Below are 17,242 nucleotides of genomic sequence, written 5' to 3'. Positions count from 1 at the left end.
GATCATTTAACCTTTCAGGGACTAATTTACCTACTCTGCATAATTTGGAGGTTAGAGTAGATGAGGGGTTGACAAAACATAGCCAGGGGGTCAAATCCAGCCTGTTTCGGTAAATAAAGTTTTGCTAGCACACAGCCACACCCGTTGTCCATTGTCCTAAGCTGGTTTTGTGCTACAAAGGAAGAGCAGAAGGAAGCAGAGTCTTGTAGTTGCAACCTTATGGCCACAAAGCCTAGAATAAGTAGTAGTTTATTGAGCTCTGGATTAGCTGAGCTCTGGACTAGTTCATGTCTATGCTAAGAACTCTAAGACTCTAAGAGCCTTCCCACTACCTCAGACACTGGTGTACAGACTTCAGCTCCTACCTTAGTCCCTTCGAGGCAGGAAATGTGTCTTTTTGATCTTTGTATCTGTCTCCTTTATGCCCAAGTAGCAAATCTCATCTGGTAAATGCTCAATAAAAATATTAGTTGAAGGAATGAAGGGACAATAAAGTATAGCATCTATGCCCAGGGCATGAGATTTCCAGCCTGCACAAACAGTTTAGCGCCATCACTCCAAGTCTCAGAGCATTGAGTGCACTGAGAAGCTGAAAGGAGGCCCTGGTAAAAAAATGAAGGGCAGAAATGTGCCACCAGGGAAGGGCCACTCTTCAAAGGATGAACTGCAGCAACGCGTGCAGTTCCGTAATACGGATGCGATCAAACCACACCCTCAGACGAACTGCACAGAATTAGAAAGGTCAGAGGGACCATGGCTCAGCCTGAACCCAGAGGCCACAATGAATCAGATGGTAAGAAGCCATGCCTGTAACAACAGAGAATTTACAGGCAAGCAGCCAGGCAAGGGCTCCTGGCCACACCTCGCCAACGTGCGGCAGAGGGCGCTCACAGCCCTGTCTGCCTGTGCCAGGCGCTCTCAGACGTGAGGACAGCATGAGACAGGCCAGGGTTCATCTACCTGACTGTGTTCACGCTATAAATGCAGTCACTGGGGTTTAGCTGGTGGCTTTGCTTTTTGCAATTACCTTCCATATTTATGCACAAAAGATAAAGGCCCAAGCTAACTCCAAGAGCAAAATGGATGCTCAGTAAATATTAATTTATAACAGGAAGCACCAAAGTAAGGAAAAATAATTCCAGCCTTTGGTCTCCTAGCTTTTATTTATTTAGGGTTTTCTTTATCATAGGTATCAAATTCTGAACTATTGTTGAAGAGAGATGAATTAAACATTTATTTCCATCCCCTAATAGATGCATGAGTAAAAGGAGTTCGAGCCAAATGTGATATATTGAAGACACAGATAAGCACATGAAGCTGAGATTTAAATGCAATGTTTCACTTCTAGTTATTCCAGCTGGGCTTCTTCACTGTCTGCATGATGGCACTGTCTAGAGCCATCTCCTTCAGAAGACTTGGGGACATACCTTGCTCACTGTACTGTCCGCTAGACCCTGGGAGGTCACCTGGACCCCTGTTCAGGTGAAAAGTCCTCATGGGAGCAAACCAGCCTCTACAAAAGAGGGGCACACAGTCTTGACAGGGTTCCATAGACTCCTGCAGGTAAAGTCCCAGGTCTCAAAGGAACACAAAATAGTTAAAAAAAAAAAATATGTACAAGTAGAGAAATGCTAAGGTCTTTTTTTTGGCATCTCTAAATAGAAAGAAACTCTTTTCCTTACAGACCTAGGTACCCTCAAATGTTCTGGAATGTCTTTTTCAACAGCTTAACAGTGTCTTGAAGTGATACATTTAGGAAAACTATCAACATTTAAGACTCCAAAAATATGCATGCTGGGAGTGTGGCTATTTTTCAGAGTAGGGTTCAGTTCCAGCAGTTGCATCGCCATGGAAACAGACGCTCCAACATCTACCACTGGTTGCATTTTGAAGGAATTTAAAGTAATGGATGAACGCAGCATTTATGAACGGAAAAATGAAGCAGCAGATTGCAAGAAAAAAAGGAGAAATGGAAGGTAAGTAAGGAAGCTAAATACATAAGTTCAAATCATATTACCTTCTCTTCCATCTCACTTCGGGCTCCAGGTGGATTCAGAGGACTCAGAGAGCTTGGCGTATCACTGGACTGGAACAGCAAAGAGAGCGCTCAAGTCAAATGCCAGAACAGGAAGTTCTGGGGAGATAACCAGACACCGTCTGTGCCTGCAAAGGGCCGCCACCTCCTCCACATAGGGGCGCGGCTGGCTTCAAAGAGCCGGCAGGAGTCACAGCGGGGACTTTGCTAATGTCCACACTCCACAGGGACTCCTGCGCACTCCCCTCTCCCCAAGCTCACTACATTTCCCATCTGGGGTGTCTCCAACCTCAGTCCCTGATGTGTTTCCCCACCACTGAGAGAATCTGGGGCTGCCCTACAGCCACCCTACCTGGGAAGCAGGGCTGTGTTACACACACGGCCTCCAATCTCAGAGCTTTTGGTTTTGTGGGCTGCCTTCCATCCCCTTCACCTGCCAGACCTCTTCTCTAGAGGAGAAAAGAAGGTCCCACCGAGGCCGCACACAAAGGGCTGGGCTGAGCAGGTGAATGACCAGAGGAGGCAAAAAGACTCAGGAAGGAGAAGAAAAAGGCCAAAGATTCATGCCCCGGTCACCTCGCCTGCCCTGGAAACACTCACCCCACATTACATCTGCACCTTTCTGATGGCCCGCTATACCTTCTATCTTGTATCGCCAATACTTACAAAAGGGTTTCATCGTCCCTTCACAGCAATAACGTCAGCTTGCCCTACCTCAGTCCATTTTCTGCACCTCACTTAGAAGCATCTTTAGAAAACACAAATCCAATTATGTCACTGCCCTGCTTAAAATTACTCAGAGGCTTCCTAGCACTTTCAGAATAGAATTCACCCTTTACCTGTCATCTACACGATCTGGCCATCACGCCACGCTGTACCCACACTTCACCTTCCACCAGGGTCCGGCCGTCCACACTGGCCTGCTTTCTGTTCCTCTTCCAGGACAAGCTCGGTTCCATCTCTGGGCCTCTGCACTTGCTCTTCCCTCTGCCTAGAACACGGCCTCCCAGCTAGGTCTGCTCATGGCTGCTCTGACCTCCCTATCTAAAGAAGCGACCTCTCCCCTACCAAGTTACTTGCTTTCCCATCACCCTGTTTTCTTATCTATGCAGCATCTTTCTTGATCCGAAATTATATTTATCTTTTTGTTGACTTGTTTGCCATTGACTCTCCTCTCGTTAGAACGTAAACTACACAGGGGCAGCACCTTGTCTAATGTGGCTCATCTCTGTAACACCCACAGCCGGGACAGCGCCTGCTGAACAAATGATCCTCCTTCCCCCCCAGGGCACAGTCTTGTACTTATTAGATCATCAGTAACAGGGAAGACATTTGCTTTGGTCCGGAGGAAATCCCTGCATCAAGGCTGAGGGCCACTGTTGCTGCCTAGCATTGGAAGGGTTGCAGAGAGCATTTCTGGACCTGGCAGGAGGGATGGGCCCCACCCCTGCTTCACTCGATGCACCACCCACCACCTGCATGTGTGGGCACCTGAGTCATCAGGACCAGGCCGAGGGAGAGATGGGCAATGGGGGGGCCCATCCTTTTCTTTCCTTCCTCACTTTGCTCTGCGAATTGCTTATCTTTCTTACTACTCTTATGACCTATCAGCTGATAACAAGCATGACATCTTGTGGGGCATGCCTATCTTAATCCACCCAGTGTAATTTCAGGCACCTCGATAGGCAAAGCACAGAGAATTAGCTCAGTGCCTCTCCTAGAGAAGTCTTTACTCTCGCTGTGGGAGGACCTTTGCTCCTTTTCCCATAAGAGGCCTGAGGGCGTCCCTTCTACTGCTGGAAGGACTCTCATTTCAGGATATGCTCATAGTGTTTCTTTCAAAGTGTCAAAAGACTAAATTTAGATAGGACAGTGCTGGACCCACGTGACTTTCTTTCCAGACTAAGAAGACTTCAAGCTGATCTATTTGACATGTTCTGCCTCGTTGAGCACCTACTTCTTTCTCTTCTCATTTCCCTTTAAATTAGTCCAATTCGACCAATAATTATTCAGTGCTACTAAGTGAGCACTAGCTAAGTCCTGGGGACACAGAGATGTGTAAGATCCAGTTTCTCCTCAAGGAACTCAAGGTTTGGAGATGGAGAGGAAACAGTGAAATAGATACAGATGGGGTACAGATGTTAACAAGTGCTAAAGATGCACAGCAAAGGCACAGAGTACATAGTACAGCTGGGGGGTGAAGTAAGCTTCCAGAAGAGGTAGGCCCACCTGATTCTGAAAGAGTAAGTGGAAGACACTGGGATAAGCACGTGCAAAGGCCATGTCTCTTCTTCCCTCCTCCAAGTTGGCCCCACTGCAGGTCAAGGCACCTGCCCAGCAAGTGCTCTCCAGGTATCTGCTACTCATCAGAAAAGCTTCTCCCACCTTATTCCCCACACTGCAGACCTCAGGATTATTACATGCCCCTCCCACTGCCCGACATCCTCCCTGGGCTTATTAGCAATCAAGTCATTTCCTGGAGGAGCCTTACTTTGTTCTCAGCATCTGAGAGGACGACGTCCTGCTGAGTCACGATTTCCATGGGACTGGTCAGGAACAGATCCTCTTCTAAGCTAGCCTCCCCACTGTCTGCCTTCTTTATGGGAATGGCACTGGGTGGTGGCTGCCCATACTTGATGTTCTTGCCCAGCTGTCGCTGGAGAGAAACAAAAGAAAGATGTTCTGAAGCGGTGAAGCAGTTCACAACAAGCACAGCCAGGTTCCTCAGCATATCTAGTAGGCACTGAGGCGTATTCTGTACACAACTGGTTTCTGGACTAAACACCATGCCAGTAAACCACGATGCAGTCCTGTAATAAGTTAATCTGTTTTCCAGCTTCTGTTCTTTTTCCTTCCTACCTTCAAGCCACGAGCTTTTTCATCCAGCCACCTCTTTCACGGAGATGCCAACATTGTCCAAGGGACACAGGGGACACATTCCCCTTGAATATTTATACTCAACTACCTTCCTCACCAGCCCCTGGCTTGAACACCATGTTCTGGCCAGAGTGGGTACCACTGCCAAGGTGAAGAAGGCCCCAGGGCCAGCAGTCTTTCCATGATCCATGCTGAAATCATGGACAGGACAGGAAAGAACCTTGTCCTGCCACTAGGACTTCCTCTTTGCCTTGCTGCAGCTACCCACTGTGAACGAGGGAACAGAAGGAACCAAGTGGGGAAGCGACAGAGAAGTAGGCAGGAGGAAAGAGCCAACAAGGGTTTGATTACTGGTGAGAGGTAGCTTAAAGGATAAGCAAAAGGGAGGGAAAAACGGGGTAGAAATTAGGAAGAGAAATAGTATTTAGAATTAGAAAAAGGCCAGATTAGAAAAGGAAATATATTTCCTGAAGAAAAATATATAAACATAATAGCTAAAGCAGGGGCAAAATATTTAATGGGCTGTGGTAGAGAAAATGAACAACATTCAGGAAGAAAAAGAGGTATGCCGTGGTAATCTGAAAGACCACCAAATGGAATATACCGTACAAACTACCGCCTTTATCTAGATCAGGGTTTCTCAACCTCGGCACTATTGACACCTTAGGCCAGATAATTCTTCACTGTGAGGCGCGGTCCTGTGCATTGTAGGATGTTTAGCAGCACCCCTGGCCTCTGGACACCAGATGCCAGTAGCAAACCGTATCCCTCCCTTGACCTCCCCCCGCCCCAGACATCCAAAAATGCTCCAGACGTGGCCCAATTTTACCTAGAGGTAAAATTGCCTCTGGGTGAGAACTGCTGCTCTAGGTCTAGGTACTTGGGTTTTATGTGCCTCAAAAAAAAAAATAGAGAATACATTATCTGATATTTATCTTTAATCTGGCTAATATTTAATCCCACAGAGCTAGGGCCGGCCCCGTGGCTTAGCAGTTAAGTGCGCGTGCTCCGCTGCTGGCGGCCTGGGTTCGGATCCTGGGCGCGCACCGAGGAACCGCTTGTCTGGCCATGCTGAGGCCGCGTCCCACATACAGCAACTAGAAGGATGTGCAACTGTGACATACAACTATCTACTGGGGCTTTGGGGGAAAAATAAATAAATTAAAAAATATTAAAAAAAAAATAATCCCACAGAGCTGCAAAAAGCCTTGGCAATCACATAGTCCAACCTCCTCATTTTACTAAAAAAGGTTAGAGGTCCAGTGGGGAGAGGTGACTGACACAAACTTATGGAAAATATGAGCGGCCCCGGAGGAATCTGAATCTAGGTCTTCTAAAACCACATCTAGAGTTATTTTCACTGTGCTCCACTGGTTCTCATAAATTTGACAGCGCACTTCCTTCTTCTTCCAGGGGCGGAAATAAAGAGATGACGCAGCATTTTTCATACTTTACTGAAGTTCTCTGGCAGAGGAATACCTTGAGGGAAATGCCCCTTCTCCCTTTGAACTCAAAGGGTACCAAATCCACCCACCTTCACCCAGCAATCCCTCGGCCTTGCACGGCAGACAATGAGACTGCAGAGACATGAAAAAGATGAGCCCAGGACTCCCCTCCCCGCAGCCCCGGGCACCCCAGCATGCCAAGTCAGGAGCACAGAAAGACAGGCCTTGTGTTTGATCTACTGGTACTTCAGCCTGAGCCTGGCTCCCCTGGCACCACAGGAAGGAGCACACATCCAAAGCCTGAGTTCAGCCAGTGAAGTACAGCGTGAGCAGCCTGAAAGGGTTTCGGGGAGGAGAAGGCTGAAAAAGGGTGTCTCTAAAAACAAGTGGAGCAGGAAGCGGCAGTTAGTATCTACTCGAAGCAGATCAGTAAGCAGACACGGTTAGAACAGCCGATGGAGTCAGACAAGAGGACACGGAGTAACAAAGTCACAGGCCCGTCTCACTCTGCTGCCCTGTGGGAGAGGGATGCGGACCTGGGCAGAACCGCGGGGATGGTTCCTGTGTCCGCGACTCCCAGCCCAGCCTTTGGTTTACCAGTTACCCCTTCTCTAGGAGTGTTGGCTAAGTGCTGGAAACTGCTCTAAATCCCCTTAGACTGAGACCTCCTGTTGTCAGGGTCTGCCTGCCATCCACCAATGCTCTTGAAGGGCTACAATGAGGGTATTTCTTCTACTTCCAGTGGAAAGAATAATTCTTTAATGAGTTTCCAAGAAGAACCTGGCCTAACACTTGAATGCCATTTAGTTAGGATTTTTGCCACCATCAAAAAAAGAATGAATATGCTGATATTTTTCTTCATGAGGGCACTTTTTCAGATCCTGATGTTGGTCCAGCCTGAAGCTTGAGAGACAAAAAAGAATATGGCAAAATGTAACAGATTGAAATAAACTCCAAAGATGGGGTGGTTATCGTGGCTACCAATGGAAAAGGAAAGAGAAAAATGGGGGGAAAAAATAGATGGAATAAGAACAAGAGAAACAGGTACAGGGGACAAAGCTGGGAAATGGAAAGTGTAATGCTGAGAAATGAAGTGGAGAGTTAAAGAAGAAAGGCAGACTGAGAGGAAGGTGCAGGGGGCAGAGGAAATGCCTAGGGTTAGGAAGAGTGAGAAGGCCCAGGAAGAGCTGTAGACCTGACTGCAGATACAACAGCTGAAGGTTGGGGGGAGGGAGGAGCAGAAAGGAGGGAGAGGGAGAGGGAGGGAGGGAGGGAATGAGAATGTGTGTATATCAAAGGGTTGATTTATGCCACAGATATATTCATCCTGGCAAAAGAAATATAATGCTGTTGCCTTTGAGAATGACAATGTGCATCTCCATACAGCCGCTGATTTAAATCCCTCTAGAGAAAATAAATTCAGGCTGGTGGATAGAGAGCTTAGGAGGAGGAAGTGGGGTGGAGGAGGGGAGGACCCAGGTCATCAAAGAAATGAGGGCCACTGCTTAGGGACAGGGCTGCAGCCTCTCTGTGCAGACAAAGGACTGTCTTCACAGGCACAGCCTGCAGCTATCAGGGACAGACAGTGGAACAAGGCCAGGGCAGGACACAGGGGCCAAGGCCATGGTGACTGATCCTCAGGATCTCCAGGCCAAGGCCCCTGCATCTGCACGTTTCTCCCTCCCCTGCGGTTCCTGCTCCAAATGCTTCCTCCCCTGACTCAGGAAGACTGGACTGTTGTGACACTGTGCGATTTATTGACAATGAAAAGGTGACTGTTAAAACCTATTTGGCAATCTCAGGTATCATGTGAACTGATGACAAGGATAAATGTGGCTTTTTGGCAATTCTGCCCACTATTCAGGCATTGTCAGGAGAGGAACTCTGATAGAAGCAATCACTGCGAACCAGACTGTTAAGACGAGCCTGCCCTTAAGTTTTCAAACTACTTCCACTCCCTCCATCTTTTTTTTTTTTTCTTTTAAATACCCACAGGCTCTTTATACATCCTGCGATTATAACCAGAGGGGAGAGTGGAACGTCGTGCCTATACTGAGAGTCCGTGTTGCTTGTGGCTGTGAATGGAGTTACTGTTGAGACTGGAATGTGAGCTAAAAGGGACTATATTTTATTCATTCAAATTGGGCCATTTTGTTGTAATATGGAATGGTGGAGAATGATGTTATAGGAATGCACATCCCTATTTATGAGGCTTTTGCCTACGGTGTGGAAATTCCAAGCACATCATATTCTGCAGCTCTCACACTGCCAGGGCTTAGATTCCCCCAGATTTTTCAAAGCCATTCTTCAGACCACATCTCTAAGAACAAAGCAGAGGAAAAAGAAAGTTGCTGCCTTCTTGAGTGAACTGAAGATACTCTCATAGTTAAAAGGAATTTTTTTAAAAAGCTAAAGAAAAAACGTACAGATTTAAAGACATCTGCTCTACGAAGAAGTGGCTAAGAGCAGGTGTTTATTCTTTGTGTCCTTGACAGCTGCATGAGGTGTCAAAATCCTCAAACATATGAGTTGGGCATTTTTAAGTGAAATCCAACTCAGCAGGAGATAGCAGCTACTGAGGATGGAGGTTTTCCCTCCTGAGCTAAATAGTCTGAGGACTAATAGACTAAGCATTTCCTGACAAAGGTGTGGTATAATTCTAAAAATCACCTGCCCGCTTAGACTGTGATCCTCCTGAGTTTTATCCTCGGTTGGTACACACTTCACAGCCTGGTCTGATCTCAAATAAACAGGCACTCTCCCTGATCTATGCTTTGGGCAGCCATAGGGAACATCAAGGTCACTGTTGCCCAAACGCAAGGAAGTGTGAAGCTTACAAAGCTACTCCGTGTTCTAGCAGGTGAACAGTGATTTCGTATAGATGGCAAATGTTAAGAACTGGAGGGGCCCTTCAGATCATCCATCACATGCATCCCTTATTTTTCAGATGGGGAAACTGAGGATCAGAGAGGCTAAATGACTTGCACCGGAGGCCAGACAGCCAGGTGGTGGCAGAGGCCTAATCCAGGCTTTTTATTTCACCCACTGGCCATGCATCTGACTGTTATGTACAGAGTCCTCAAAAAGGACATCATTGTTGTTTTTGTCCCTATAACTTTCCTGTATATTAAAATTTGTTGTCACTATGCACATGTATTATTTTTATACTCACAAAAAACATAATTTTTCTTTTAAAGTTTCATTCATTTGCCACAGAAATTTTGGCAGGTGGTAGATTCACTTTATTCAGAAAAGTGTAGGTTGATTTATGCTATATTCAATCATTCTGTACTCAGGAGAGAGAGACTAAAGGCCACAGGTGCAACACACAACAGTTCTAGCTGAGATGACCACGTGTGGACACTAGAGGGCAACCTTTCCAAATGCAGCATTACAGGCGCGGTTCTGTGGGTTTCCAAGGGCTGGGAAGTTCTTTAAGCCAAAGAAAAACGGCTACTTTTTTTTTTTTTTAATGGCATTCCAGTAGAAATCTCATTTCAAAAGAATGTCTGGATAATAGTGGCGAATCAGCTTGCCAGGACATTCATTGTCAAATAGGTGTTATCCATTACTTCTCTCTCTCTTTTTTTAATAAACATACACACATACACAAAGACAATTTCAGACAAAAAACACACATGCCTCTGACGTAACTGAACACCCTCATTCCATGCTCACGTCTATGAGGGGGCGGTCTTTTATGCTGCTTACTAAGCGTCAACACCAGCATCACGTTGTCATGGAAAAATACAAAGCATTCATGCAAGTTAATAAAGTTAACTACTGTGTCTACGACTTACCAGGAACACACTGCTTAGTCGACTGAAAAATAAAACACAGTCTTTTGGGGGTGATACGGTTATATCTGAAGTCACTCCAAAAATCACATTTTCTATGGTAATGGTCCCCATCTCCCTCCTCAAAAAGCAAAGCCTATTATATTTTTAAATATAACTACAGAGCTGTAAGGAAGCTTGTGAATCCATGCAGCAGAAGCAAAATTAGGCAGAGAAGATATTGTCCAAAGGAGAGCACTCAAATTAGACAGTTATTCTGCTTTACTCACACTTCTCTTCCTGTTAATAGAACTGTTGCTTCAGGGAAGTTGGTTGTTTTACATTTTATTAATTATGAGATCAGATTCTTTAAACTCGTGCCTTATAGCGTTAATAGGAACAATAGGTACTCACATATTTTTATTGAGTTTCTACATTTTCAATACTGCAGAATTATATTTTTTTTACAACTCCAAATTCACTTCTTGGAGTGGCAGTGGCATGTGGTGTGAGGTCACAGAGGATTATCATCTAATTTTTAAAGAACTCCTCAAAAGCCCTCATAAAATACAGCTGTTCGTGGAATGAAATCTGAAAGTCACTCCTCTTAGAAAGGGGATATTATGAGCCAGGGGTTCAGAACTTAGAAATAATAGTCCAGGAATCAAAAGACTTCAAGAAGGGAAAGTAAGGAGGAGGGAGGTCAAGGTTTTCTTGGGCCATCACCACTCTTCCCTCCTCTCCAACCTATGAGAAGTGACAGCTTTTTCTTCTGAGTCTATAAAACATGTAACAGCACAGCCAGCAAGAACCAAGAATGGAACCTGGTTAGGAAATGCTGGAATTTGAAGGAAGTGCCTAGGTAAGCTCTAAGGGCAGGACCCTGGCCTGGGGCAGTGATGGCAGTAGGTATAAAGATCTAGGCAAGTTTGGGTGTGGTTCCAGGATGTGGGCTATTTCCCCACTTGCCATATGCTATCTTCAGCTGAGTGTGTGTGGAATATGTAACCAAACACAGATCACAAGATACATAGCTAATGTTGAGTAGAAACAAGAACATTTCAAGAAAATAGAAAATTTTCTTTGAGTCCAATGCTTCATCGTGTCAGTAGCTACTCAAGCCAGCTGTTCCTTTTTTTTTTTGCTTGTTTGTTCATTCATTCATTCATTCATTCATTCATTCATTGTTGTAGACTTGCACACAGATGGAAACCAGCAAACCAGAGTTCCCTGTTCATAATTTGGATCACCTCCAAGCTCTCCCATCTTGGGAGAGAGAAGTGCTTCTTAGGCACTTCTGTCAAGCAACTGGGCAAACCTACACGACGAGGTCCCAGGTGTCTTTGTTCCCCTTGCTTTTCCTGGATTCCCCATTATTTCAATCACATTTAGTGAAGGATTACTTTATTATATTTTCATTATTAAGGAGTTACCACCTGAGTCAATTTTATACAGGAAAAGTGCCCAACTCGGCAGCATGAATAGGAGGGAGGTTTAAGAGCTTCCTGGCCTTCCTCTGAGACAGGGTGGCTCAGGGGAGGGAGATTTACAAACACAGCAGAATAATAAAGAGTTTCACCACTCACTGTCCAAGTATGGAGCCCTGGAAAGGGAATGCTCGCTGTGCACACCCTCAGCTGACAGTCAACCCTGGACTCAGGGATTACGGCCCACAATTCATGTTAGGAACGCTTTCCTCCCATCCCAGTCCTGCAGCTTCTCTTGGGTACATGTTCTCGTGATGTCCAGTTAAAAACGAGCGAACAATTTGAGAGAAAAGGAGAAGGGATACATGCAGGTGGGTACAATGACAGCAGTGTACCTCTCACAGGTGGACAGAACGCTTCCAGACAACTGAGTCAGGTTTGAGAAAGCAAAAATTCTCACCAGGAGCTACTCCTGGACCTCCCAATCTGTTACTCAAGGCCAAGCTAGGGATTTTCCCACTTCCCTCCACAGCCCGGCCCACTCCTCTGACTCTGACCTTCCCGTCTCAAGCTGTCTTACCTGAAGAGTTTTGACTTTGCCCAGGATGTTGTCCTGTGACATTGCTTGAACTGTCTGCTCACTTTCCGCTCCCCCATCAGGGATAAAAATACTGTCATGGGAAAATGCCCGGGTTCCCATAGAATAGTTGAAGGACCTGGAATGCAAACCATGTGCTTCATTTTATTAGGATGATAAAATTTCTTTTGGCAATTCAGTTTCTCGTTCCTCCTGATTCAGGGGACTCCACCCACATCCCCTGTCTCACTCAGAAAGCACTTCCAGCATTGTATCCTTTTCTGCTAGGGGTCAGCCAAGGAGCTGGGTCATGAAAGGGAATAAGGAGTAAGGGAGCATGTCTCCAACACAACAATGTTTCAGAGCCACTCACTGAGAGGACAAAGGTACTTAATTATTTGTAGAGGACCCAGGACAGAAGGCACGGCAGAAATTTTCACTGGAGGAGCCTTTCTCCTGATGAGCTGTCACTATCAGTTTTACCCCAGTAAGTTTCCTCAACTGGCACTTTTTAAGTAACAGGCAGATCCAGAAGTAAGAGGCAAGAGTTTCTTTCTTTCAGATTACAATCGAGTTGGAAGAAAATAAATACATCTAAAACGAAGACTTGTCGAGGACTGCTGACAGGGACTAAAGAAATAAAGAGTCTCTTGGGCGAGACTGTTTAGGAATTCAGAGAAAGGGGAGAGAAATGTGTGTTAGGGCGATTCTGATGGGCTTCATGCACACTGAACAGCTTATAGGTGGCAGGTACCTAAAAAATAAACAGTTTTCAGTTGAAAAGTTGGACCTCAAGGAAGTCGGAACTTCTACCTGACTGTGCGGCACAGGCAGGGTGAACTGCAGGAAGGGGAAGCAGCAGAAGCCAACTGTTCTTACTTGATCTTGGGAACTAACTTATCCCTGGGGAAGGAATACACATGGAGGCTGCTCACAGGGGCAGGCAGAATCACACACTCTCCATCAGGCAAGGCAGGCACATGTCCATGATGCCAGGCACACAGGCAGACCACAAGGGAGAGAGTACCCATTCTCTCTCCCCTCCCCAGAAAGAGGCCCCACCTGGAGGTTTTATCAGTGACCAAGTGCACACGAGAGGAGTCAGCACTGGGAGAAAGGCGCCTGCAGCTGGTGCCTCTGAACTGAATTACAGAAATGCCGTGGGCAGGGTCCCGACCAAGTCTAGACCTAGTTGGGAAGACTGAGTACCAAATTATATCATCTCATTTGCCAAATTACAGGCAGCATGGTAAAAAAGCATATGAGGCTCAGAAACAAAAGACTTGGGCGTGAGCCTCCTGGCTGTGTGATCTTCGGCAATAATAATAATCACCACCAACCCTTACTTTGATGAAAACACTGTGCTGAGAGTTTTACTTTCATTATCTCATCACCAGCACTTTGTTGCAGATGAAACTCAGGGGATAAATAACCTGATCTAAAGTCATCCAAATAGAAGTAGCAGAGTGAGAAACTGAATTCGGATCTGGTAAAGACAAGTCCACGCCAGCCTGCTGAAGTGTTTTAAAGCGGTGGAAGGTCTTAGAGTATTCCCTCCCATGAGTGAAACAGGGTATGGCTGGGTGTGTGGGAGGGGAAGCCAGGATGCAGATGCCATGTAGGCTGGAACATGGGAGGGCTGAAGATTCCAAATAGCTAGAATAATGGGGAAGCCTTCAGCTAAATAACACAAGACACCGCGTAGCAGCAGCCCACTTTATGAACTATGAGGCACTGTTTAGGATATGAATATGAAGGAAATTAAACATATCATTATCTCCCTGATCGCAGAGACTTTGTGACCTATGTTACAAAATGAACTTGCAGGTTCACCTAAAAATGCTATGAAATAAACTTTTCATTCAAAGCTATGGAATCAAACCTTTTACTATTCTGTCTAAACTTCTCTCTCAGATCCGTGGCTATGATTCAGATGGGACCTCTCTGGTAACTGACTTCATTTTACACAGTATTTTTACCAATGGTTTATATACATACACAGGCTCTCAAACATCCTTACAAACACATTTATGCACAAGTCCATTTTAGACGCTTAACAAATGTTTACTAACGTCTCACAGTTGTGTGACCACGATACGCTAGTGCTAGGCCAAGCTCCACTCCAGTTTCTAAGTCAATCTGCACTGAATCAGGAAGCTCATCTCCCTGGTCCCATTCTTCTTTCCACGTAGGCTGAGAACTGACACTCTCCTGCTCCTCTGTGTTGCCCCAAATGTTCCTGTAGTTGCCAACTAGGATTTAATGTCCACCCATTCCCCACTTCCAGATGACCATACTGAAAAACAGAGAAAAGGAATAGTAATAATTATAATAATACTGGTGGTTACAGGCATAATATTAACACTAGCTAAATTTTATTGGGTAGTTACCATGTACCGTGCATATGTGCTAACCTCCTTAATATAATATCTTTTATTATATTATATAATAAATAATATAAAATCCTTTTGGTATACAATATTTAAACCTTATGTGGTAAACACTATTATTAAGCCTATTTATAGATGAGGAAACGAAGGCTTGAAGACAGTGAGTGACTTGCCATAAATTAAGTGACTGTATATATGTGAATCTGTTTCTGGCCTCTGTGACATTGGTCTACTCGTCTGTTTTTACAGCAATAATCCCACACTGTCTTAATTACTGTAACTTGTTAATGAGTCTTGATATCTAGTAGTTTAAGTTTTCAGGCTTTTTTTTCCCCAAGATGGCTATTCTTGCCTCTTTGCATTTCTACATAAATTTACACACACACACACACTTCAACATACTTCTAGGAGTACTTTCATGATGGCATTGCATCTACAGATAAATTTGAGATAACTGACCTCTTTACAATATTCAGTCTTTTACTCCATGAACATCGGATAACCTTTCATTTATTTAGACCCTCTTTACTTTCTCTTAATAATGTTTTGTAGTTTTGTGTGTAAAGGTCTTATACATATTTTGACGGATTTATTCCTATATATTTGATGTTTCTGAATCTACTGTAAATGGTATAGGTTAAAATTTTTATTTTCTAATTGTTTATTGGTGGAATACTAAAATACAATTGTTTTTTCTTGGATTTCCAAAGAAATGGTATTTTCCCCAACAGTAGAGGTTGGGAATCCCAGCTCTATCATATACTTTACAAGGCGCAACGGCTCAGTGAGCTGCAATGTAACACTCACACCCACTTATTCTACAAAAGCATTTATTTTATCACCAGCGTTTTTTTTAACTATAAATTAAACATGGCAATAGGAGCGTGCAATTCCATTTTGTCTTGTTAGAATGCATTTCTTGACTACAGTTAATTTGACCTTTCATAGCAATGACCAAGTAAAATAAGTTTTAAAATAAATGTGTAACAAGCCTTTATTTGGTGAATTTTATTTTTTTTATTATTTTATTTATTTATTTATTTATTTTCCCCCCAAAGTCCCAGTAGATAGTTGTATGTCATAGCTGCACATCCTTCTAGTTACTGTATGTGGGATGTGGCCTCAGCATGGCCGGAGAAGCGGTGCGTTTGTGCGCGCCCGGGATCCGAACCTGGGCCACCAGTAGCGGAGCGCACGCACTTAACCGTTAAGCCACGGGGCTGGCCCAATTTTGGTGAATTTTAATACCTTCTTCTTTCAAATGACTAGTGAATAGTTTTTAGAGCAAAGCTTCTTACAAAATGCTTTAGTCTCACTACGATTCAAATAATAAATCAACTGCATGTTCCTAATAACTACTGGTACCTAAATTTATTGGATTTCCCCATTATTCTTCATTTATTCATTTATTTATTTAACCTTTTGATCCTCTTACCCATTTCTCCCACCCCACACACTCCCGCCTCTGGCAACCATCAATCTGTTCTCTGTGAACTTGGTTTGTTTGTTTTTTTTTTTTTTTTTTGTGAGGAAGACCAGCCCTGAGCTAACATCTGTCGCCAATCCTCCACTTTTTTTGCTGAGGAAGACTGGCCCTGGGCTAACACCCGTGCCCGTCTTCCTCCACTTTATATGGGACGCCGCCACGGCATGGCTTGACAAGCGGTGCGTCGGTGTGCCCAGGATCCAAACCCTGGGAAGCCGCGGCGGAGGGCGTGCACTTAACCGCTATGCCACCGGGCCAGCCCCAGGTTTCGGTTTTTGTTTTTTGGATTTTCTTTAGATTCTATATATAAGAGAGATCAAATGGTATTTGTCTTTCTCTGTCTGACTTATTTTACTTAGCATAATGCCCTCGAGGTCCATCCATGTTGTTGCAAATGGCAAGATTTCATTCTTTTTTACGGCTGAATAATATTCCATTGGATATATATACCACATTTTCTTTGTCCATTCATCCACTGATGGACACTTAGGTTGTTTCCATATCTTGGTTATTGTAAATAGTGCTGCAATGAACATGGGGGTGCATACATCTTTTCGAGTTAGTGTTTTCATTTCCTTTGGCTAAATACCTAGAAGTGAAATTGCTGGATCATACGGTAGTTCTATTTTTAATTCTTTGAGGAACCTCCATACTGTTTTCCATAGTGGCTGCACCAATTTACATCCCCACCAACAGTGCACAAGGGTTCCCTTTTCTCCACATCCTCACCAACACCTATTATTTCTTGTCTTTTTGATAATAGCCATTCTAACAGGTGTGAGGTGATATCTCATTGTGGTTTTGATTTGCATTTCCCTGATGATTAGTGATGTAGAGCATCTTTTCATGCACCTGCTGGCCATCTGTGTCTCTTCTTTTTAAAAACGTCTATTCAGACCCTCTGTCTATTTTTCAATCGGATTGTTTTTCAGCTAGTGAGTTGTATGAGTTCTTTATATATTTTGGATATTAGCCCCTAATCAGATATATGATTTGCAAATATTTTCTTCCATTCAGTAGCTGCCTTTTTATTTTTTTGATGGTTTCCTTTGCTGTGCAGAAGCTTTTCAGTTTGATGTAGTCCCACTTGTTAATTTTTGCTTTTGTTGCTTTTACTTTTGGTGTCAGAGTCAAAAAATCATTGACAAGACCAATGTCAAGGAGCTTACTGCGTATGTTTTCTTCTAGGAGTTTTATGGTTTCAGGTCTTACGTTCAAGTCTTTAGTCC

General features: G+C 44.3%; 1 protein-coding gene across 2 annotated transcripts in view; it reads right to left on the bottom strand.

Annotated features, from left to right (window-relative positions):
• The window catches only part of CRACD (capping protein inhibiting regulator of actin dynamics), a 244,827-nt gene that overhangs the window by 17,966 nt on the left and 209,619 nt on the right, over nt 1-17,242 (bottom strand). For both annotated transcript variants that reach the window (XM_058547123.1, XM_058547124.1), the window contains 3 exons: nt 12,141-12,276; nt 4,527-4,691; nt 2,018-2,086 (listed from right to left, as the gene is read on the bottom strand). In XM_058547123.1, coding sequence (XP_058403106.1) covers nt 2,018-2,086; nt 4,527-4,691; nt 12,141-12,260 — 354 coding nt within the window. In that variant the 5' untranslated portion in view covers nt 12,261-12,276. The remainder of the gene's footprint in view (nt 1-2,017; nt 2,087-4,526; nt 4,692-12,140; nt 12,277-17,242) is intronic.

This window comes from Diceros bicornis, chromosome 8 (assembly GCF_020826845.1).
Source record: "Diceros bicornis minor isolate mBicDic1 chromosome 8, mDicBic1.mat.cur, whole genome shotgun sequence".
NCBI classification, from domain to species: Eukaryota; Metazoa; Chordata; class Mammalia; order Perissodactyla; family Rhinocerotidae; genus Diceros; species Diceros bicornis.
Note: the sequence above shows the minus strand (reverse complement) of the source record. Positions and strands in the feature narration are given on the sequence as shown.